At 33.5% G+C, this 26,052-nt stretch overlaps 1 protein-coding gene across 1 annotated transcript; it reads left to right on the top strand.

The window, feature by feature from the left end:
• Nucleotides 1-1,550: 1,550 nt before the first annotated feature.
• Nucleotides 1,551-25,743, top strand: LOC114753257 (cysteine-rich receptor-like protein kinase 2). Its single transcript, XM_028941926.1, has 9 exons — nt 1,551-1,951; nt 5,798-6,198; nt 6,402-6,524; nt 6,662-6,675; nt 23,373-23,486; nt 23,657-23,870; nt 24,132-24,363; nt 24,817-24,973; nt 25,199-25,743. Exons 1-9 carry the CDS (start codon nt 1,551-1,553, stop codon nt 25,427-25,429), a joined length of 1,887 nt encoding a protein of 628 aa, XP_028797759.1. The 3' UTR covers nt 25,430-25,743.
• The last annotated feature ends 309 nt before the right edge of the window (nt 25,744-26,052 follow it).

Raw genomic sequence — 26,052 nt, 5'->3', positions numbered from 1 at the left:
AGTCAACAAACTTAGGGTGTGTTTGGATGAAACCAAACTATGGTTTGGAGAATAGCTTTTGGAGAATAGATTTTGGAAAGAATAGATTCTGTGAAGAATAGATTTTGTAAAAAAGTAATTCTGAAAAGTGAGAGTGTTTGAATAGTTGTTATCAGAAGTACTTTTTATATATACAAATTACTAAAGAAAAGACATAAGTTAATATGATAATACAGAAAAATAAATTTTATGATGTATTTTAATTTAAAGGAATAAAATTGTTAATAATATATTTTTTTACCAACATAATTAATAATACATAAGATAATATAATTAATAAATAATTAATATGTATATATATTTATAAAATATAAGATTAAATATGTTTATAAAAAAAATAACAAGATACATATCCTATAAGCTCTTACACTCTCCCTTTTTTCTCTAAAAGCAAAAATTTTTTGCTTTTTGGGTGGGTGTTTGGGTGATTTATTTTTCAAACCATGGTTTAGGGTGCCACCCAAACACAGCCTTAGTCTTACTGGTAAAAATGTAGACGATAACTCATGATAGGACCATGGGTTCTGGCCCTATTGACTACTCCCCCGGTCCTAAATATAAAATCTTTATATGTATAAGACCCTTCTACATAAAAGGATCTTATATTTAGGATCGGAGGAGTTTTTTTTTTTTTTTTTACCTGAAGCCCTATTGACTATTTGAGACTTGCTCATATTAACTTTATTCAGTTATAAATAACAAATGAGTCTGAATATTTTTACTATTAATTTACAAATAATCTTAATTTCAACTAGGATTCAAGAAAGAAAAAATCTAGGGCTAGTTTTGCTACTCATCATTTTAAAATAAGATCACGTAGGTATTAATTTTGTTCATAAAGTTTGAATATAATTATTTATCTTAACCTTTTGTCTTATAATATGGTTCATGTGCATTGCATAGAGTATGGGATAAACTACATTTTTCTTAATTACCTGGATCATGAATATGTAGAGTTTTATTTATATTACATAGAGATATATTATATATATTTGTAATAAAAATCATACATCTCAAAACCTTTATTATTATTAGTATTATCTATATATATATATATCTACAACATTATTTTCCTCAGATAATATTATTAATATATATAATAAACTCTGTAGAAAATCATACTAATTCATAAACACGGTACAAAGTTCTGAGCCTACAGTCTACGAGTAATTCTTTCCAAGCATTTGAAAACTAAAAACTTTCCTGTATTCTTTCTAACTTTTTTTAATATTTTTTGTATGGTTAATATATAATAAGTATATATTCTCATTGATATGTATTGACCAACTTATGCTAGTACATATTACAAAATTGCCTTAAAAAATTATTGGTAATAAAAACCAAACCTAAAAATTCAAAATTATAATTATAATTATATATATAAGCTTATATTTTCATTATTTTACAAAATATTTTGGGCCCCTCCTCTTCTGATCTCATCCTAGTTCCGCCATCACTTGCCCCTTCATCTTTCATTCTTCATCGCTTCTGTAAAGTAAGAAAAAAACAGCATGCAGCCTCAGCTACCGCAACAAAAGCCTCTGTTCTTCTTCTTATTGAGCTTCATAATCTGGTCATGGTGGACTCTTAACGACGTCGTTTCGGACCCTCAGACGAATCTAGTGCGACTATGGTGTGACCCCCAAGACGGTGACAACGATGGGTCCATCATGAAGGAGATCCTGAACGAAACGTTTGGAGATCTGAGATCTCAGATCCAAAACCAAAACAAACACTTCGCCATAGCTCAATCAGTGAAGGCTAACATCCCCGTTTATGGCCTTTTTCAGTGCAGAAACTACCTCTCCGTTGCCGATTGCCTCGCTTGCTTTGACGTCGCCGCCGTAAACATCCGCAACTGCTCCGCCAGGGCATACGCTGCTCGTCTTGTCTACGACGGCTGCTTCCTCAGGTACAACTAGCTACTCCCCCAACCTCAAGTTGGACTTTTCCTTTTTCTTTCTCTTTTTTTCCCCCTTTTGGGATAAATATTGTGAGTTGTGATATTACTGTGTTTGCGCTTTTTGCGTTAAAAGTCAGAACAGCAGAGAGTAGAGAGAGTAAAGACAAACGAGAAAACGAGAAACTAATTTATTTCTCTGTGATGTATATATGATTCTGTAATTACAATATATACCATGATATGAAATAATAATAATTTCAAATACTACCTCCAGTTCCAAAAGCTGAATAAAGGTTGAACTTGAGTATAAATATAAAAATTATAATCTAATTTATCTTTTATATTTATCATTTTTGTTAAACTAATTTACCTAACTTATATAGATTAATATATAATCTAATGTTATAGAAGTATTTTAGAAAGATTATCTCATATTGGTTATCATTAACTAGTATATTTAACTTTTTTAACCAACTCAAATTAATTAAGCATTTCTTATATTAAGGGTGTGTTTGGTTGGAGGGGAGGGGAGGGGAGGGCAAATGAGCCCCTCCTCTCATTTGGTTGAAAATTTTAGAGGGGAGGAGAGCTAAAATGTCCCCTCCCCTCCCCTCCCCTCTCTCCTCCCATTTTGGCTCCCCTCCAAATTGGGGGTTTTTGGAGAGGAGTCAAAATTTTAGACCATTATGTCCTTATGATTTTTTTAATATTCCATTTCTACCTATAAAATATATTATTATAATATTTATTTCAAATAAAAAATATATTATCCTAAGTAAAAAAAATAAAAAATATATACATTATTATAATTAAAAATATATTATAAAAATTATTTAAAAATAAAAAATGATTTAAATAAAAATTATAATATTATAAAATTAATTGTTTTTTATAAATATATTATTTATTAAATATATTTTAAAGCTGGAAAAAAAAAGATAGCCTAAAGAAAATAAATTTCATTTTTCTTAGAGCATATAAAATTTGTTAATTTGATTATTTTAAATATATTATTATATTAATTAGAATAAAAAATTACTATACCAATTTTTTAATACACATATTAACATGATAAGACTAAATTTTTATTAAATTATATAATTTAAATTAAGATGTAAATTAATTTATATAATATATCAATAAAAAACATAAAATAATATGTAAGGATAAAATGGTAAATTGATTATTACTATCCCTCCTCTCCCCTCCTTGAACCAAACAAGGGATCATTAAATACCCTCCCCTCTCCTCCTTTTTAATCAAACCAAACAAGATGAGGATGAAATCTCCCTCCCTTCCTCCTCCCCCCTCAAACCAAATAGACTCTAAAGGGACTGAAGGGAGTATTATAATTTTAATGACGAAGTAACATTTCTTTTGTGACTAAACTTACGTTGTGTGATCATTAAATGTACGTTGTACTTTTTTCTATAAAATTTTTGTACAATACATGAATATTTTTAAAAAATTATTTATACTGTTCTTCTTAAAGAAACAAATCCATTTCAATTTGATAATAACCTTCAAGATAGAGCCGGGAAAACGGGCCGAGCCCATCGGGCCGGCCCGTTTAGGCCCTGAAATTACGAGGGCCGGGCTTGATATTTTTCTCTTAAAATGAGAAACAAGCCCTGGAGGGCTGGCCCTGAAGGGCCGAGGGCTTAAAAGGGCCGGCCCTGGAGGGCCGCGGGCCGGCCCTTTTAAGCCCTTTTATATATTTTTTTATTTTTTAAATTTTTTTATATAATATTAATGTTATTAATTTTTTACATTGTTAATAATATTTCAAATATTTAGTTATTATTATCATTTTAAAATTAAATTTAGTTTTAGACAATAATTTATCTAATTAAATTTTTAAAAAATCGGTTAATTTGAACTTTAATAATGATTTGATTTATATTATATGCGTTGATATTTTTAAACTATATATATTTGATAATAGAATATTTTTATACTTATATAACTTGTGATTCTATAATTTGAATTAGAAATTCATGAGTTTCAACAACAATGTTTCTCACATTAAAGTAAAATAATAGTTAGATTGTAAAATTCAAAAATAAAATTCTTATAAAGAAGAAAAACTTGATATTTTTGTTACGAAAGAAAAAGCATACTTATGAAGAAAAGTAATTAATTATAGTGATGATGAAGTTTCAAAAGATTAATGACAGTGTTTATTTATTGCACAATTGCATTATAGATAAAACTTTTAGATGTTGTTATCTTGTTAATGAATGTTTTAGATGTTCTTAGATGTTGATGAATATTTATATATGATGATATTTTATATTTGTGACTTAATTTATTCATATTTATGTCTTTTATTAATAATTTCATTGGTTTATTTTTATATTTTTTTAAAAAAATTTGATAAATATAAAAAAATAGTATTTTTCCTTAAACGGGCTAAAAGCCCGCGGGCCGGCCCTGGCCCTGTAGCTTAAGGGCCGGGCTTAGCAAATTGGGGTATTTTTAAAATTTCAGCCCTGGAGGGCCGGCCCTTTTAAGCCCGCCAGCCCTGAAGGGCCAGCCCTGGAGGGCCGGGCCGGCCCTGATTCCCGGCTCTACTTCAAGAGGCGCGTAGCCTTCGCACTTAATGAGTTGTAGAGGTTTGAGGCACCTCTAGTGGTGGTGGATACTTATTTGAGAGACTTAGGGCTCTGTTTGGATCAGCGTTTGCTGACCCAAAAAGAACTTAAATTATAAAATAAGTAGCTTAAGTTCAATGGACTTGTTTGGCAGCATCTAAAACTGACTGAGCTTATATAATTTTAAGCTCCTTGGACGCTCAGTTGGAATAAGCTAACTGAAGGAGCTTATCAATTAAATTACAAGAGCTTTCTCATGTAGCTGTTGTGCAATAGCAGAAAGATTCTTTGCTTTTCTCTCTCATCTGCCTTTTTCTTCCGCAAGAGCTCGGTCCAGCTTTCCTTTTCAGCCCCAGCTCATTCCTTCCTTTTCTCCCACTCGCCGTTCATGGTCGCCCAGCAGCAGCTCGGTCCAAGTCGCTCGGTGCCTTCCTTTTCACCCCAGCTCGGTCTCAAATTTTTTTTATGTTTCAATTTATGTTTAAAATATTTTTTTGATTTCTTTTAAATTTTAAAATTTAATGCACTCATTAAATTTGATTTCTTCAAATTAAATTATTTTAATTTCATTATATTATGTGAAATCAATTTTTTATCATGTTTCATTATTTATTAAAACTCATACCTATTTTGGTAATTTTTTAGCCAAACTTACTTTTACTCAACTATAATTCAAACAAGTTTTTACCAATCTCATTTTTGTAAACTAACTTTTCTGAACTTCAATCCAAACACAATTTAGCTTATCCAATTTAACTCTTACCAACTTCACTTTTCATAAGCTACTTTTTCTATAAGCTGCTTTTCTAATTGTTGATCCAAACAGGCACTTAGTAGGTGGTTTTTGTCCACGTTTTTGTTTTGTTAATGAACAAAGGTTTATAGGGTGTTTTTCCCTATTTCTTACCCAAGGAAAAAAAAATTCTTCTTTAAAAGCCGTAGGCCGCAAGGAAATTTCAAGAAACCACTTTATCCATTCACTTTTTTAATCAAAAACTGGTAATAATTATATGACACGTCAAAAAAAAAAGATTGGTGAAGGAACTTTACTCCGTCACTAATTCACTGTTTTTTTTTAAGCTTCTAAATAAAAAAAATGAATTAGCTTTTTAGACAAATGTATAAATTATACAGAGCACCCACCCTGTCCCAAAATTACAAGTTAAATAGGATCGGAGGCAGTAGAAATGAGGTGGCCGAACTAATTTACATCTTTTAGAGACTTACTCATTTGTTACCTTGATGTGTGTTTAAAATGAAGGTATGAGAGCAGTCAAAGCTTCGACTGGGCCAGCGATAGTTGGAACAACATAGTATGTGGGAATCAGACAATAAAAGATTCGCCTGCTCTTGCTTCAACTGTGCAACAAGTGCTAAGGAATCTAGGCATAGCAACCCCAAGAATCCCTGGTTCCTATGTGGCCACTAAGACGCCTGTCCCTAACAGTAATGATCTGAATATTTATGGCTTGGCTCAATGTGTTGACACTGTCCTACAAAATGGGTGCCGGACTTGTATTAACATTGCTTTAAGACACTTTCAGAATTGCCTTACCAACACAGATGCCAAGAGTTACGATATTGGCTGTTTCGTGAGATACTCCACCACTGCCTTCTTTGCTCTTAATCAAACCATTGATATCAACCCCTTCTTGAAACAAGGTAAAGTTATAATCTTCAAATACATAATTATTGTACATATACATATTTGCTTTTACATGTGAAATTTTAATTAAGTCCCAGGCTAGCATATAAATATATATATTTGCATATATTTATATATATGATTATAGGGAGTTATTCCATAAACTTCAAATGCATCGTTGTAAGTTAGAGCTTGATTAGAAAAGTTTCCTGCCCTGCAGGTTCAAGCAATAAAGGGGCCATCATTGGCATTGTTATTGGATGTTTAGTGCTTTTCTTTGTCTTCCTTATTGCATTATTTGCCTGGATTAGATCACGAAAAAGCCAAAAGAAGGTTCCCAGAGGTAAATAAGGTCTCCAATTTGATTTTTCTCAACATAAAAACCTATGGGCTTTCATCTTTATGAAAGCAGAAATCTCTGGCTTTTTTAATGACAAAAAAATGATGAGAAATTGAATTGATTAATGTTGTGCTCAACAGGAGATATTACTGGAACTAGCTGGTGCTTCCCCGTGCGTTGCACGGAAAGCATAACATAAAATGCATTCAATCCAATCAGTTTACGAATGTTGAGTATCACTAATTAGATAAGAAACAACTTACAACATCAATAAACATCAGGGCAAGTTTCTAAATATCTCCCTATAAACTACATTTGTTGTTGCCCTCTGTGAACATCCACCGCTTTCATCAACTACTACTTTCAATCCATCAACAGACTTCACTCTAGATAATGCCACATATAGTTGACCATGAGTAAACACTGGCTTAGGAAGATATATTCCAACCCTCTTCAAAGATTGCCCTTGACTTTTATTTATAGTCATTGCAAATGACAATGTAACTGGGAATTGTCTCCTTCTCAATCGAAATGGCCACCTACTTTCTGATGGATTCAGATCCATCCTATGCAACAATACTTTCTGATTTTTGTTCGATCCATTCAACCTGATTGCTTCAATTACGTTCTTCCCCAAATGTGTCACAATCATTCGAGTGCCGTTGCATAGTCCTGCTGCTTGGTCAATATTCCTTAGTAACATAATTGGTGCTCCAACTTTTAGATTTAGCTTATGCGGCGGTAATCCAGAACTATTAATTGTGTTAAGAAACTCAGTTGTATAGAGGTTGTCAAAGCAATCTGTATCTTCAGTTGACTTACATACTGTGTCACAGCTGAAATATTCGCACCCTTCACCAGGTAACAATGAACACATATACTCATTAAGCTGATTTACCAGCTCTATGGTTGGTGCGAGTATGGCTCGATCGTCGAAGAATTGACTAATACCAATATTTTGAACCAGATCACCGTACGTTGCTGAAACGATTGCCTCCATCCCATTTTTGTAATTATAGAGTAATAACTCTTTTGGGATCTCAATCTCTGCATTTCCATCATGAGGAAGTCCAATTTTGCCATCACCAACTTCTAACAACCAATTTGAGAATTTATCCAATGATAGGTTTCCTTCATATGTTGGGGAAGAAGTTAGACGCATGTTCCTTGTCAACTTAAAAACTGTGCAGTGAGACCATAGGTGTGATGAACATATGCATGCATCAACAACAGTTGCTCTTGTTCCCTTTGGTATTACTGGCAATATTTGACGAAAGTCACCACCCATAACAACACACTTGCCACCAAAAGGGTGTGTAGAGTGCATAATATCTTTAAATGTGCGATCAACTGCTTCAATACAGTGACGTTGAACCATTGGAGCTTCATCCCATATAATCAATTTTGTACTCTCAATCAGTTTTGCTAAGGGAGAATTCTGTTTAATTGAACAAACAGAGAACTCATTAATCTGTATAGGTATTGCAAACCTTGAATGCGCTGTCCTACCCCCTGGTAATAATGTTGCTGCTATGCCACTTGATGCTACTGTTAAAACAATTTCTCCTTTTGCACGCAATGCAGATGTCAAAGCATTCCATAGAAATGTCTTGCCTGTTCCACCATAACCATAGACAAAGTAGAAACCACCACATGGCTTCCTTATAGAACTGATGACTTTGTCAAATATCTCCTTCTGCTCCTCATTTAATGACCTAATAAGTAATGTTGATTCATCTTGCAATGAACTCTTGTCATAATTTAACTCTTGGAGTATGAGCTGGTTTGTAACATCAACTGCTGGCATGTACATAGGCAATGGGAGAGACGGGTAATCAAGTAGGCTTTTACCATTCAATCGCAACAACTTATCAATTTCTGCTAATGCAACTTGTTCCTTTTGCGAGTTTGTTATTAACTGACCTGTGACAACATTATATAATAAAACACATTATTATAACATGCTAACACAAAATATAGAATTTAATATTGAATTAATGAACATATAATTGCACTCACTTGAGAAATTTGGATCACGTTGTGGTATATAAAGTAAGTCCTCTGAGAGCACTTTTGAAGTTTCTTTCCAGACAAGATCAGGACGATTTAGGCAACAACATAGAAGCAACGTCACAAACATTTTCCTTAATGAGTCACCTGATGCCCATGTAGCTGCTTCCTTTAAAGCACAAATGAATTCCTTGTCGTCGTCCAATAAACCAAGTGCAAAGCATGCATCCCTAAACGTTGGAAGCACGACATCATTAATTGTACGTATCTCCTCAAATGAACGTGGACCCCTAACTTTTGTTAGTAGAATGCGAAGATAGTATAGTTCTCCCGAAGAAGGTGAAGCGTTTGTGATTCGTCCTACAGCAAAACCTTTTTTTCGTTCCTTCCATTCACGCTTATCTCTGTGGTAAACATAGTGGTTTGGAAACTCTGCATATGTAAGTGTTCTGGCAAATCCACCTTTCTCATTCATCTTCATCCATGCAATAAATTGAGACTCACAGACTCGTGGCTTGTCAAGTAATTCAGCAACATCATCTGAGTTTGAATAAATTATCGTCTGTTGGTTTGGCAAATGGTAACTAAGCCTCTCAATGGCAGGATATCTGTGGTGTATGTCAAATCCAAATATCCTCCATGCTGCCTCACATGCAGATATGTATCGAAAATTGTAGTATTGTTGAATTTCATCATGAACTCCTCCATTTGCATCAAAAATACTTGCAACAACTCTGTCATTACCCTTACTGATATACTTGAAAAGGTACTTGATAGATGTAGATTGATTGCACTTCTCTACATTAATGTGAGCTTGGAACTTTTTCAGCAATGTAGTATTGTACGGTACCACGTATCTGCTATCCAATGGAACTGATTTAACTTCAATTTGTCTTCCATCATCTCTTCTTCTATATGTAGGGTATCCATCTTCATCTATTGTTGTATGATCGTTGAATCTTTTCGGAAAGTATTTGCTGCATCTCTTGTCCTTCATGCATGGAGATTTAGGATTCATTGTTCCACAGGGACCATGAATCATGAATTTTTTCACCAACTCATATAAAATAGGATCTGAGTCCTTGTCAGGAATTTCTGCAGAGATAATCTTGTCTATTTGTTGAGGCTCTAAAATTTTATCTCTCTTGTCAAGGAAAAGAAGAATATGTGCATGGGGCAATCCTCTCTTTTGGAATTCAATGGTATATACTTCTGCAAAAGCAAAAATAAGAATAACAAAATTAGCATTAATTTTGAAAGTACTAATTAATAGAATTTGTTATAATATCTTTATTACTGACCTGCTCGTACCCTACCGAATATCTTATCCTTTTTTATAGTTCTCATCATTGTCTGTAATTTCATCTTGAAAATCCTTGTAAGAATCTGTGGAGAATCAGATGCTGTGACCATGTTTGATTCACATAATCTTTTAATCTCTGGCCATGCTGGGTTGCAAGTGAAAGTGATGAAGATATCTGGATATCCAGCCCATCTACATAAAGCCATCGCATCTTGATAGTTTTGGAGCATATACCGTGCACTGCCAGTGAAAGATGACGGCAGTATTATACGCCTTCCAGTTGATGAAGCATCTCTCTCCCCACTTGTTAGCGCATCAGTCAAACCTTGATACAATTCAACTCTAAGCTCTTTCTGATGTGTCCTAACCCAAAGCAACCTCTGAGCCTCAATCATTGTGTATCCATCAACGACAAATTGTTGCAATAATCTAGATGCATGTAATATGGTTGAGACTTCATGATTTCTGGCCATCAATCTATAAGTGAAATATTCTCTCATGCTGAGTTTTTTCCTCTTTTTGGTTGATGCAAGAGTTTCAACCCTATGTTCAACATCATCTCTATACCCATCTTCACCATAGGGGAACAATAATGGGTATTGAAGAGGCAAATATGCAGTATGTAATTCACTTATATGTTTTGGTGATCCTGACAACTCCTCTATTATTATATCCCTGACGTTAAACCCCATATCAATATCCCCAACTATCAAAGCAGCAACTTCAGAAGCGGATGGTAAATTATACAAACGTCCATCTTGGGATCGTGTACTAATCAAACGCAACTTCAACTCAGATCGTCCATGGTTGCTAATCATTTCAGATGCATAACGATATTGATGAACAAATGGATTAACTTCATCCAAGACATCTTTAATTATTCTGACCACACACGGATCAATGCTTGAATGGGTTTGATGCTTACTGTAACATAGGATTTAAAGCCACATTTGTTATCATTCAAATGGTTTAATTGAAATAATAAATATAATGAAATTGAGAGATTGAAATTGAAACAATTAATATATAACGTATACTAATGATTAAGAATAACAAAATGATAAAAATACCTTACAGCAGTGATTCTGTTCTGAACTTCATTTTCAGTATCATATATGTACAGCTGTGAATAGACTGGCTTTGCACCTTCTGGTGGTAGCAAACTACCAATGCTATGATAATTCATACCTGATAAGACAAAAGAATAAGGACCTTGTCCACAATTTTTAGCATGATCAATCTTACCACCCATTGAAGTAAATGAGAACATATTATTGTATTGCCTAATGTTCTCATAGAAGTTCTTTGATTGCAAAGATTGCTTATCAAAGAATAGTCTGTGCAAACTTGGAGGAGGCTCCTTCATTGGTGGTAACTGTACTTTTCCTTGTAAACAACAAAGTGAAAACATATTTGCATTCCTTTTTGTGTCCTTCTTCACTCTTTCATTATACCAAAGCATAGCTCCACAATATTTGCATGTATGTGATGGATCACCTTCATCCATATATTCTACATAGCAATAACATTTTCATAACAGAATAAAGATTGTGTTAATACCAGTATCTCTGAATAAGTGAAGATCCCACTTAACAATAAAATTAGTGATGATACATACCTTCTGTATTTGTGGATGCATTCTCGCAAGCATCTTTACTTGATGATCCGATCTCCAACGGATAAACATCCTCTGTCAAAAATTGATGTATATATGTTTCATATACTGATGCGTAGTACATAGAAGTAAAATAATATAACGAAATCAAATCATCTTCACAAACCTCCCTGTTGCTGGCTCCTCATATGTTCATCATCTGAAACCTCACTGGGGTCATGCCCGTATGAGAATTCTGTATTTCTGTAATCTACTCCTTCGATGTTAACTGTATATGCAAAAATTAATCAATAAATAATTTAACCTAATATAAGTACACGATGTCTTCACTAACACTAATTAATCGAATGTGCATCTTCTAATGTTCCTTGAGTTCTTATGTCTACACTCCTACTAAAAGTTTAAAATACCTGATGGATTATGCATGTCATATGCATATTGGGATGTAAACTGTTGTGGGCATGATGTGTTGTTATCTTGACCACTTAAATCTCTAACCATCTTATAGTTTATGCGTCTTCTATTGTTCCTTGAAGAAGTTTCGGATGGACCTATAAGCTTGCACGTTTGGATAACAGCATGAGAGGTTTGAGCAGGAATTGCTGCACATGATTGAATATAAGTTTAGCATCAAACAGTTAGTTCAACAATGGTATGAATTCAGTATACCATAGGACTTAAAAATGGTTTACCATTAACAGACTGCTTAGTCCTTTTTGCTCTACTAATTCCATTGCCTACGTTGTTCAAGTTTTCAAAGAACTTCAACCTTGAGCTTCTTCGCTTATATACTGAATCTAGCTGACTTGATTTTTCCTTGTTTGATTCATTAGAGGTTGACCAAATTCGTTCGTCGGTTCCTACACAAACATAATATAGATACCATAATTGATGTCAAGACGTTAGCTATGCAAAGTAAATTCTGTGCAGCATTTACAGCAAGACTACAGAGGCTTGAGTTCAGATTGAATTCAAATTGTCATCACCTTGTGATTGGCACCTGTCAAATTTCTTACTAAGATTGGAGGTAATGTTGGTGATATTTTGCAAGCCATTTGATGTTCTTCTCCTTTTACCACCGAAGATATCATTTTGTTGGCTAAGAACTATAGAGGGTTGAGTTTGAATCGAATGTCCATTCCCAATATAATCACAAACATCTGCGTTCTCATCTTGTGCCAAATAACTATGATTAAACATTGAGTTCTCTGACATGTTAAGTTCCACCATATGAGGTGTGCAACGAACTTTGTTTTGAAACTGCTAAATACCAACCCTGTATTGCTCCATACCATACTTATCAGTACAGCTATATAACGTGCATCGATATGAAAATGAATGTGAATATGGACTAACCTGGAAGAGATCTCTCTTCGCCTTGAATATCCAATCTTGGCTATGGTGAATACCAAGTGAAAGAAGTTTGACGCGATTATATTGTTTTGCTATAAATATTATTTCTGATAGGGCATCTTTGAGAGCTTCATGGTGTCTGCATTGAAGCATTAATTGCACTGCGGCCGACTATAGATATATGTGTGCATACATTGCTACGAAGGCAGATCTTTATTCAGAGCTATTAATTGGTGATGTTGACAGCTTGGTCAGAACTGTACAAATGGTTTTGTCCTGTTCAAATATTAATGCATGACTGAAACTGATATTCGGACTACAAGTAATTGAATAGACGGAGCATGGACACAATTAATTGAAATAACCATTATTTCGTGAACCAATGTTCAATTATGTAATAAATATTTGTGGTTAATAATTGAATGTACATTCACACAATTAACGCCATTGATATATGTATAAATTATTAATATTACATACTTGTAATTCAGGGAATGAAGTCCAAAACTGCATGATGTAATGAATATTTTATAACAACACAAGTTAGAAATGTAATACCGCAAAGCATAGGGCTTCTCTATGCAACTATATTTGTTAAAGTAAATGAAAAATTAATCCTTTGAAGGATAGATTTTTGAATACGACAAAACATACTAACTAATTTTTATTATTAAATGGCAATTTACATAATGCATAGGGAGAACTCAGTTAAGTCCAACTAAAATACACAATTCAAATTAAAGCCTACACTTTTAATAAATTCCTAATAAGGCCATAAGACCTAATTTAGGATTTACTAATTTTGTTAAATGACCAAAAAACACCTCTTCAATTAAAATGAAATTTGATTATTTTACTCTTTTCAAGTAGTCTCTCATCTTTTATGATTATTTTATGGGATGAAACACAAATAATTTTACAGTGTTTAAAATCTCTATATATAACTGAAACCTAGACAAATATTTTAATCAAACATTTTAAATTACAATATAAGTATCCTTTGAATAATAACTTCAGAAAGTTTAGGTTATTAATATTTATTTTAAGATTTTAACATATTTTAATCACAATAAATATTTAATTACATTTTTGGGAGGAATCTAACATTTGCTTAAATAAATAAAACACATGTAAATTATAAGAATACATATTTATTTCAAGACTATTTATGTTGTAATTTAAAATGGTTTATTAGAATATCTTTAAAGCTTTTTGTTATATATATATAATTTACTTATGTGGTTTTTTTCCCTAAAAAATAATCATAAGATATAAAAGATTATTTGAGAGTGACAAAATAATAAATTTTCCTTTTTTATTAAATAGGGGTTTTTAGACATTTAACAATATTCAAAAATTTTAAATTATACCTTATGACCTTATTAATAATTTTTTAAAAGTGTAGTCCTTAATTTGAATTTAGGTATTTTAGCCAGATTTTATCACAATTTTTCCTAATGCATATTGTATTTCTAACAATATATGAATAGGTCTAACTTGACACCTATATAAAGTTTTGTTTTTCTTTACAAGTTACGTTGATTGAGGCGGTAGGACTTACCTGCTCTAACAAATAGGTCATGAATTTAAATCAAAAAAAAATTTCAGCGATATTGACAATCGGAAAAATATAAGAACTCACATTACATTAATTAAACACAATACATGGTGTGGGAGGAAGTGCACACTGACACATCTGGAAACTAAGAACAAAAACATCACTTTGGAAATTAAAGGCTACATCATTAATTTAAAAACACATAGCACATCTGATTGCATGGCAAGCGGAGGAAAGTAGGAAACTAATTTTTCTCCTTCTTAATCACTTTCAGTATACGTTCATCAGCATTGTCTGCATTTAGTCCTTTGCAGCTGGTACTTGACTTGTCCATAGCTATTGATTTCTTGGTAATTACCTTCCTCTTGGCTTTGTTTGGTGCAGGAGTTTTGCACCCAGTTAACTTGGCTAAAGTTACACTGTCATCAACTTCTGGTTCAACAGCAGACCCATCTTCAGCATCACATGGGTTCTCTATATTCGTAGTTTCTTCTTCAACATTCATGTCCAACACAGTCTGCAAGAAATAATAGAAGTTTGTATTAAATGTATTAATGCCATTTATATAAATATACTATATATTTTAACTGCTAAACATAGAACATGTAATATTGCCTGGTCGACCTCAGTAGGTGCACTTCCATTTCCTTCAGTCTTCTGCATCGTATGTCATGATATTAAGTCAAAAAATTATAAATAAAGTATAGTTAGATATGAATAACACTATAATAGGGGGTTACTTGAATATATAATAAAGTTAGTTAGATATTAACAATAGGGGTTTACTTGAATATCCAAATTACCTCCTCAGATGCTTGTGCGAAATGCTTCATCAAATCTTCACAATTGGTATACTGTATCACACTAATGCTTGAATGTGGATATTTTTTGTTGTACTCATTTAGTTTGAGCTTCAGGATCATCTTCCTTCCAACTACATCATCTACCTCTTCAGGGAACTCAAACTCATCTCCCTGCATATGAATAGAAAACCCAAACATTGAAAAGGAGCATTCTTATTTTCATTACAGAACACATTACATGAACCAAACCTCAGGTAGAGTTGCTTTCAGTTCAGCTGCACTCTTCCCAAACAGCTGCATTGCTAACTTATCCCAGAAAGTGACTGAGACTTTGCCTGAGTCATCCTCAACAATGTATGTTACCTTCAATCTGTGGAATTGATATTCCCCATTAAAGAAATATATGTGATGTAACAAATAGTGAGTGGTAGAAGATTTGTGTAGATAATTAAAATGCTTATATTACTTCGGTTCCACAGAATCAATTGACTTTTTACAAGTTCCACAGTATAGAGATCCATTTTGCTCCTTGGGTTTGGTGGCACACTTAGCACAACCATCGTAAATCCAGCCATGTCTAGTCTCCAACTTCACCACAGTGCAGTTAATTAAAAATGCGTCTTCCTGAATGAATACTTATAAAATTTTAAGTCATGTTGTGAAATATATATTTACTGTAACTAATTGAGTGTTATTCCAATGTTGTACCATTTTCTGGTGAGGAATATCAGCAATGACAACTTTCTTGGCCTTCTTCATAAAATTTGCATTAGAGGGCTGAGACATTTGAGTTGGAATAGGTTGGCTTAAGGAAGATAGCACAGGGGAAGAATTGTTCTTCGCACTGTAACAAAAACCAAGATAATTAATAACCCAAAAATTTATTACAAAATATGTAGAAAGGATTAAGAAATGAAGAAATTGATTATGAAATTAGAATTATAAATATGCAATTGAGATTCTAATCATAACCTTATATACCTGTCAATGAAATCTTTCACCTGTTTGTTCGTAGGATTGAAATAAACTCTCGTGGCATTGTATGAGCTAAAAATTTGTGGTATGCCTGCAAGCAAAAACATTTTTTTAATTTGACTGAAAGGTATGAAAGAGTAAGAACACTATCTTCAATACTTACCATCATCATTAAGACCCACACGAGCAAGGTTTAACAAAGCGACCACAGGTGAGTCCATGTTTTCTAAATATGAGGCATAAGCATTCGTTGAACATTCATCAAATAGAACACATTCAATATCATTGTCCCTATAAATAGAAGCGCTCAATATGCATATTGTAATTATTCTGTAATGAAGATATGAATACACAAAACATGAAAGTCATGATATATTTCATACTCTTGGTCCACTAATACTATCCTCAGCTTGTTCTTGGTCTCATTATCCCTTCGATATTCCTCCAATGGTCCAAGTGACTTAACAAACCCAATGACATCTGAAAAGAAGAACCACATACTTACGATAACACTAATAGATGAGCATAATGTTCTACTGTTATATAATTGTATAACATATAATTATATGACTGAATTGGAATTGGAATACTGTAAATGTAAATACCAATTAGATAATCTATATGATTTTGCTCAGTTGTCTTCAGTATGTCCTCAATCTTCATCAGAGAGTATGAAAGATTGGGATTCACATTCAGTTCGTTCCTGACAAAGGTCTGCTGAGTGAAATTGATTTTGAATGGGTGATTAGTTGCTCTGTATTGGGTGACATTAGGAGAGACAACGAAATTGGCAAAGAAGTAAGTGGCTCCTTCAATGCAATTATCTCTGTATTGTTCATGCAAGTTGCTATTAATAACACTTGCTTGAATTTTATGGCCCTACATGTCATCAATAGAAACTCATTAATGATAACACTAACAAATCTACTAATTGAATAACTATTACATTCTGCACAGATACATTAGATATTTGACTTACTCCCTCATCTATGAGCACCATAGATATGCAGAACAACTCTGTTGGGGCTGATCTTTGATAGACATTCCACTTACGAAATACCCTTGCAATTATCCTCCACCTATCTGTACCATCATGCAGCTCTTGGATTGACGAAACCTTCCTCATTGATGAAGCAAGAAGATATCACAAATCACAAAATAACTTATGAATCAGTTTCAATATTTCAGTAACACAATATATGGGATTGTTTATATAGAGGGTGCTAACGGTGGCATTGGTTCCCGCCAATTTTTTGAACTAAATTTGAAGCAAAATTTAAATCTGCATAGAGTCAAATTTTGGCGGTATGGGAACCATATATTGACAGGTCTATATTTCAGTGATACAAGGTGTTGACAGGTCTATATTTCCTAAAGACCTGGTATAACATATATATCTTCTAGGCAAAACACAGTATGCTTGAGTTGTGATATGGGACAATATAATTTAATATAAAATATGTTATCGACAGATGTTGTCCTTCTAGGCAGATGGTAAATTCGTGATGTAATAAACTAAAATTGTAAAGGTCTGAAGCTTATGAACCTTCTGTGACAAAAAGAACTCTGTTATGACTGTGCACTCTGAACGAAATGTACTACAACTAAAAATTTAACGTTGACCTGCATTAAAAAAAAAGTAAGATCAAGCCATTAATGCTTCTTGTCTATAAACAAAAACTATTTAATGCTCTGTTCATGAAGAACTTGTTGACATCCCAACATGTAGCTTTCAAGTTGATTTCATGCGTCGCTAAATATCCACGTCAATTACTGCACAAATATAGTTATCTTTCAAACTTAATAGCAATTCTAATTCACTAACATTTCAATCACACATATATTTATGTGTGTATGGGAAAAAATTGGGATAAAGAAAGCTAATTATTTTGATAACTATTGAGATACAGTAGTACAAGATTGCCACTAAGGCAGTTCTATCAGAATTATGACCACAGTAGTAAAAAATTAAGAATGAAAAAATGACCTTGCAACCAAAATTTGGGCCTTCTATGTATCATATGAGCTACAGAAGTTATCTTAATATGGTTCGGAATTAGGATAGTTGGGATAGTATTATTATGGCAAACCAATTATATGTATGGGAACTATTTCTTAAAGGGGAAAGTGTCCTCTCGACCAAAATAAATTTACGGCCATATATTATAAATCACAATATAATCTTTTGTCCCATCCTCTAACTAATAGATAGTAAGTGTTGACATGATATGCCTTTTGAGGTTTACGGGCATCCTGAGTATGATAAGAGATAGGACACATATCATCACATATGAGTGTTTCAAATGAAAACAGAGTGAAAACCTATTTACCAGCAATACCTAATGGTGAACATCTGATTCGTCTCAATCTCATCATTTATTCCAATCTCATATCCATCTCACGCACTATGACTCTCACATAAATATTATATATCCATGATCCCTGTGCCATCACCATGGTTAAAGCATTTGAAACTACAGAGTAAAAATTCATTTGATGGTTATGTTGCATATCACATGAGTTTAACCATCTTGTATAGCATTTATTACAAACAGCCTTGTGACTATTTTTTATTCATAAGATACTGCAGTACTTTGAAATCCAGACAAGCACACATTAAATGAAGTTGTCTCTTCCAAGCACACATTAAATGAACCTGAATAAATAAATTTAATCCAGACAGCTCGTAGTTTGTAGATACGATGCAACCCAAATGTGAAGCCGACACCTACAAAAAGTCATAGTTATAGCTTCCCAAATTAAGAAACTGGCAATTTTCAAGTAATAATGCATTTAATGTAAATAACATTCTCAGCAAGGGAAATTCTAGAATACGACAATTAACTAAAGGACAAAAAAAAAGAAGCCTAGCATGCAGATCGCAGAAGACTGCAACTGCTCCAAGTACAACCATAAGTTCATTTTGCCGCCTCCCAAAGTCAATAAATGCACGCATTGTCCATGCATTCTACCACTCACACCACATGCGTTGCTACAAATTCCATAACTCAAAATATTACTACCTAGGCTTGTGTAGATAATTACACTATTACTTTAAAATGCATGAGATATTTTATTATAATTGGGTAATATTGTTTGGCTTGTAACCAATGAGGTATTTTCTTACATAAAATTAAAGTTGATTAAATTTAGTTTCAGATTTACCATCTTTCAGAGCATCTAGTAATTTGGAAACACATCAATGACCCATACATGAACCGTCCATATCCATGCTCTCCATGCCATAACCATGGTTAAAGCATCTGAAACTACAGACTGATAATTCATTTAATGTTTGTGTCACATGTTATTTACTCCTAAGATAATACAGTACTTTGAAATCCACAAAAAGTAGACAAATCAGCTTTTATCACACACAAAAATTATCTCCTTCAATCATACATTAAATGAGTCTGAATAAATAAATGAAATATAGACAAATAATAGTTTGTAGGTATGCTGCAACCCTATTGTGAAGCTGACTCCTACAAATAGCCATAGCCATTAGTTCCCAAATTAAGAAACTGGCAGTTTTCAAGTAATAAGGCATTTAATGTAAGTAACATTCTAAGGAAAAAGGACCTAGAATACAGCAAATTGCTACAGGAAAAAAAAAACTAACCTGCAGAAGACTGCAACTAATTCAGGTTTAAACATAAGTTCTTTTTGCCCCCATGACAAAGTCAATAAATGCACGCATGATCCATATATCATACCACTCAGACCACATGTACCGCTACCTAAGTTCCACAACTAAAAATACTACTACATAAGCTTGTATCGACCCCTAGACTATTATTATCCGTTGCACCTGATACTTCTTCATTGAAATGAATTGATGAGATTTTTTCTTACCATGTTTCAAAGCATATAATAATTGGAAACATAAACGCTTGATAATGGTAAATGCTGTAACTTTTATAAAATTACTTGGAAATATTAAAGCTCAAAACGACATATGTTATATGTAATAATGCAGGCTTATATGGTTTTTCATAATATAAATAGATAAGATCACCAGTATATAAAGGAAGGTCACCATTCACCAGAGATTATCATCAACATACTAATAAGGCAGGGCCTGGTTTATGTGCATTGGTAAGTCAAATCATACTGTACTATAATCAAATAACAACTCATATCAGTTAAAAGGACTTGCATCTGTCATGTATCAGTTTTTTAATTTCAATTAAAATTTTCAAATTTCATATTTGAGAATACTAAAATCGAGGAAAGCTTTAATTAAATATTCTATTTTTTATTATTAAAATTAAAACAATAAATTCATGGTTGAAGATACCGTTCCATCAACAGACGTAAGCTCCAGCATATCAAACTTGCATATAAGGCAGTCTACCCTTACCGATCTTACCATATTCCCTTCTTTCACTACTTGAAGAGAATCAACATGAGTATTGTAGAGGAAATAAATATGGTGGCCGTGAGAGACTTGATGGTCCAATGGAAATCTGTTGGAGTGGAATACATCCGAATCCGTAGTGGACCACTGACTGTATACACAACAACTGATGCTGTATCCATGCGCCTGCAGTATTACACCCTAGAAAGAGGAGAAACACGAGTTGGTTCTTCAAATTGGTATGGATTGCGTTATCTCTTTCTGAGGAAGATATATGCCTACATACGTGATCAAGGATTCAGCTGCCAGAGTTGGGACATTGCAAACACGTACAACTATTTGGACTACACAAACTACCTGAATTTCCTCCGACATTTCACACCATACGTGACAGCAACATTCCCTACATCAATCAATGAACCGCTCATCATCCATGACTTGTGGTCCCATGTCTACATGAAGGTGTTTCCAGTTCGAAGGAGATCTATCAGAAGGACTAATCACAGAGCAGTGACGACTAACAACCAAAACAACTTAGATAATGCAGAAACTGAGTTGGTTGTTATCGCTGCACATGACTTTGACCTTAACCTACCGCCGCCTGCAGAAATGGGTACAGAGTTAGGCTTCGTCGATGGGGATAATGAAGCATGATGTCGTTCTTGTGTTATTAGAGTTTACCACGTTATGAATTATCTTTCTGTCTTCAACTCATATAGACTATTATTAGCTTTGTGTGGTGTGTTGTTTGTAGCTCGTAGTTTTGTTTAAGCTAGTTGGTAATCCTTATCGTCCTTAAGTATTGTTCCTTAGTGTTGAGTCGTCCTGGCATAAATTGTGTTTTCATTGTAGGTGGTGATGTCTACAGCTCTATGGAAACACTACTTATGTTCTATAAATGCTTTATTTACATCCACGGTGTAGTTCTGTTGAAGCCAGTTGTGTTGTTATCGAAATATTACTTATGTTCTAGAAATGCTTTGTGTGTTTATACTGCGTAATGCCAAAGTTGTTCAGCCAACAGCAACCATAAGATAACTACTAATGAATAATGAATACATAACTTCATTTATTGTCCAATATAATGAAGCAATGACAATTGTAATAACTCACGAGATATGTAGGATATGAACTTATAAATAACTCACTTGCCTACACAGATTTCCATATGAAACCTCGAGTCGACTATGGAAGACACTAAGAGCACAAGACCACGAAGCATGTGACTTTTTCGAGTGGCATGACGATGACATGGATGAGAGGTGGAAAAGCATAATTAATGTCCTTGTAGAACAAATAGAAATATAAGGTGAATGGTAACATTTATAATCACTTCATGGGCCTTTTCATCATCTTTTCACCCTGTCATGTTTAGGTTTTTAAAATTTTTCCATGATCTTTTATATCTCGTATTGTGTGTTTTAGCTTCTATAATATAATTCTCAATTGCTTTCCCCTTTCAGTCCGCGTTCATAATATTAGCTTATAGCCCAAATAGCTTCATTTATATTACATTTGAAACCCAAATATAAAGCTACATACATGCAGTTTGATTTACTTAAAGCGATTTACTGTTTAAATTAGAGACAATATATTGATGGATGAAGGAAGGAAATAAGTATCAAATAATTCTGTGGATAAATATTTGAATATTTAATTGAATAATTAAATAATATATAATTAGCTAATATGGTAATTTAATGCTAAGTCACATTCACAATTCACAATTTCATTATGTGAACACCAAAACGTATCTGCTAAACATTATTGACACACCATATCATAGGCATATCTAAATAAATGAAAAACATATGCGACGGCATGCTGAAGAACTACAAAGATCCCCTCAAGTTCTATACATGGGAGTAATTAGGCAAAAAAAAAAGGGCATAAAGACTCCGTTGTTAACTGCAGATCTCTCCGGCTCCTTCATCTCCTTCACTAAGTTTGCCCCTCCATAACCCAATTTCACCGATTGGAAAACTGCTAAAGGATTCCGCAAACGTCTGCAGCCATTTTAATGAGATTTTGGTCACAAGGTACTGCAGGAAAAAATGAACGGACAAAATATGACTGATAAAGTAAATAGCTCAACTACATTCTCATCTTTAGGTATACCCCATGCGAAGTCATCAAACGGCTTTATATCCCAACTACGCTCATGCATATCGACTTGCTCGCCATGGACATATGTTTAATGCATTATATAAATGTAATACCGATTATGAATCCCTTTCTTTCAGCAGAAGATATAAAAAGATTCGGCGCCACCCACATATGTAGTGTAGGAGATGAAGGGTGGGATGAATAAATGAGCAGTTGACCAATGAGCTTACTTTTGCAGTGATAATGGCAAAAGGAAGAATGTTTGTGCAAGTCCTTCCTCTCTTTGCTCCGTTCCAGCTGCAGTGATCTGCAAACGAAGAAGGCTATGAAGATGGGGAAAAAAAAATGTAGCACCAGCCAAACATCACACCACACACAAGGGTATAGGAAGAAGCTATGACATTATAGGGAGTTCCAGCAAAAGAAAGGAGTAGATTCAAACATACCCACTCATATAGCGTAGAAGACGAGGGAAAAGAATGAAGGACACTGAAGAAGATGAAGGAGCCGGAGAGCAGGCGGTAGAGGGAGAAACGTTTGTGGGGAAAGCTGGAAAAAGAGATCAAAGTAAGCCTGAGAAATGAGGCGGGGGATTCAAAATTCAAAATATGATCTACACGAAGCCATTTGTTGTGAGCCATATGACACAAAGCCCAATAAAATCATTATTAAGCCAGATATCTCTTATGAACAGTAAAATGAGTCTGGAGCTGCAAAGTAAGCCGTTTGAGCCGTGGCTTGAGTGGAATAGTATTAAAAGATATATTGATTAGCGTGTTGAAAGCCCAGGTTAATTACAATTATGGAGATTTGAAGTCTGCAACGAAAAATTTCAGCATTGAAAATAAACTTGGAGAAGGTGGATTTGGTGCAGTATATAAGGTAACTATATATTTTGATTTTCATCAATATTTTGATATAGATCATGTTCCAAAACGTACAAGCATGTCTCTTCTAATTGAGTTTTACGTAGTGTTGTAAAAGATTATGTTTTTTTGAAAGGACAGAGGTATATAACCTCTAATATAACACCTCTTAATCATCATAAACAGGGCACTTTGAAGAATGGAAAAGTAGTTGCAGTGAAGAAATTAACTTTACGACAATCGAAGAGGGTAGAAGAAGAGTTTGAGAGTGAAGTGAAACTTATAAGTAACGTTCATCATCGGAATCTTGTCCGGCTGCTTGGATGTTGCAGTAAAGGCAATCAGAGAATTCTGGTCTATGAATACATGAAAAAGACCAGTCTTGACAGATTTTTATTTGGTATCTCCTATTAACCAACAGAGCTTATATTGTTACTCATGCAATTGCTATTATATTTCTTAATAGCATTATGGTATATAGGATATTTTCAAATTAACAGCGTAACAAATCATCATTGATTCCTCTATTAACAAAAATGGATTCATGTGTCATAACTTTATTCAAGAACTTAATCAATATGTTGTGTGGGTAAATTTCCTACTGAAAGATTTTGTGAATAGATCACTTTGATGTTTGACCTTTTCTTTCTTTCTCTGCTAGGAAAAAATAAAGGTTCTCTTAATTGGAAGCAACGATACGATATAATTTTAGGAACAGCAAGAGGTTTGGTTTATTTACATGAAGAATTTCATGTTCGTATCATACATAGAGACATAAAGACTAACAACATCCTCTTGGATGATGATTTACAACCTAAAATTGCTGATTTTGGCTTAGCAAGACTCTTACCTGAGGACAAGACTCATCTTAACACAAGATTTGCGGGAACATTGTAAGTTGAAATAACTTCATTTATGTGATTTTCTTAAGTTCTATTGAAGTTCATGGATTCATCAAGGAAATGATAATATATATTAATTGGTTATTCTATTATAAAATCAAGGGAAAGGAACCCAGTTCTTATATCCTAAGTTCTTTTATACATGATTCCCCAACCGCAATGTTCCATTTACCCACAACCTCAGAAATGTAATATAGGAGAGGAAAACTTACAACTACCGACAATGTGGAAGAAGCTTAGTGAACCCGACGGAGATAAGTGTAGTAGTTATATATATATTTTAATTTGCAGTAATGTGCACTGTGTCTACATTCATGTCTATTTTAGATTTCGCTGGTTCTTTTTTCCTACACATTTTCTTTGTTCCAAATACTTGCGTTTGTGTTTTTTGATGAGTCATTGTTATGATCTATTAGCAGCTGAAAAGTATTATTTATTTTTCAGAGGATATACAGCTCCAGAATATGCAATTCATGGACAACTATCAGAAAAGGTTGATGTATATAGCTATGGTGTTATAATTTTAGAAATTATTAGTGGTCAAAGAAACAATGAATTGAATGCCAATGGTGCTGCTGAAGGCGAATTCCTCCTTCAAAAAGTAAGTTCTCATGATTATTCAAAGCAGCATTTTTTTGTTGTTGAGAAAATCATAAGCAGGACTCTTTTTACAACTCATCTTAACTTTTTTCAGGGAGGCCTTTCTTTTCTAATTAGCGCATTACATTTGGTAATACATGTTTAAAAGAAATTAATTAGCCTGACTTTTTTTTCTAAAATGTTTTCTATGCTTCTTGATCCTTTTAACTTTTATCTCACTTGGCAGGCTTGGAACTTATACAAGAGAGGCATACATTTAGAACTGGTGGACGAGACCTTAGACGCTAATGATTATGATGCAGAAGAAGTGAAGAAAATCATAGAGATTGGTTTACTTTGCACACAAGCATCTGTAGATATAAGGCCAAAGATGTCTGAAGTAGTTGCATTGCTCCAACAAAAGGGTTTATCAGAGGATATGAGACCCACTATGCCTATTTTGATTGAAATTGGTTAAAGGTGCATGGAAACTAAGACACTTAGCTTTTAACCTCTGGTACCTTCTCTACATATGAAGGTGTGGCTTCAAGTTTTGAACTCAAAAAAGGAAGGGAAAAAAATAAAAATAAAAGAAGGAGAAGTCTCGAAATGATTGTCCTTAATTCATTCCATTCTTGTGCGTAACTATATGTCAAACTTACATAAGTGTATGTGTATTGATAATTGCATTTAAATTTTGATATGCATACGTGTATACTCATAAAACCAATTATATTTTATATCTTATGTATATGATTTCACTTGATATAAATTGATTGTTGAACAATTAGTTAGTAAATTAGAAATTTTCTCTAATCTTCCCGTGGCAAGATATGAACTCTGATATTTGAGGCTTCTGCTGTGAAGCTCAACATTAACATATAAGAATGCTTGTATCTTGAAAAGTTATTGAAGAATTTTGAGATTTCAATGACCTATGATATAACGAAAAGATCATGATAGTAATGTTATTCTGAGACCGATTATATGGATAGCATATAAAATACAACATGGTACGGTATATGTGGGATATAATGCTTTTAAGCTATGATATTTTACATCCTATCGTTAATATAAGAATTAGATAAGTAATTTGTAAAT

The sequence above is a fragment of the Neltuma alba genome, unplaced genomic scaffold, assembly GCF_004799145.2.
Source record: "Neltuma alba isolate B1F8T4 unplaced genomic scaffold, ASM479914v2 tig00007819_pilon, whole genome shotgun sequence".
NCBI classification, from domain to species: domain Eukaryota; kingdom Viridiplantae; phylum Streptophyta; class Magnoliopsida; order Fabales; family Fabaceae; genus Neltuma; species Neltuma alba.
This window is presented reverse-complemented; position numbering and strand designations above follow the sequence as displayed.

Excerpts from the sequence above, each read along its gene's own strand:
- LOC114753257 (XM_028941926.1), top strand. The coding sequence starts at position 1,551 with ATGCAGCCTCAGCTACCGCAACAAAAGCCTCTGTTCTTCTTCTTATTG. Across the intron at positions 1,952-5,797 it reads TACGACGGCTGCTTCCTCAG|GTATGAGAGCAGTCAAAGCT; the intron begins GTACAACTAGCT and ends TTTAAAATGAAG. Across the intron at positions 24,974-25,198 it reads GCGAATTCCTCCTTCAAAAA|GCTTGGAACTTATACAAGAG; the intron begins GTAAGTTCTCAT and ends CTCACTTGGCAG.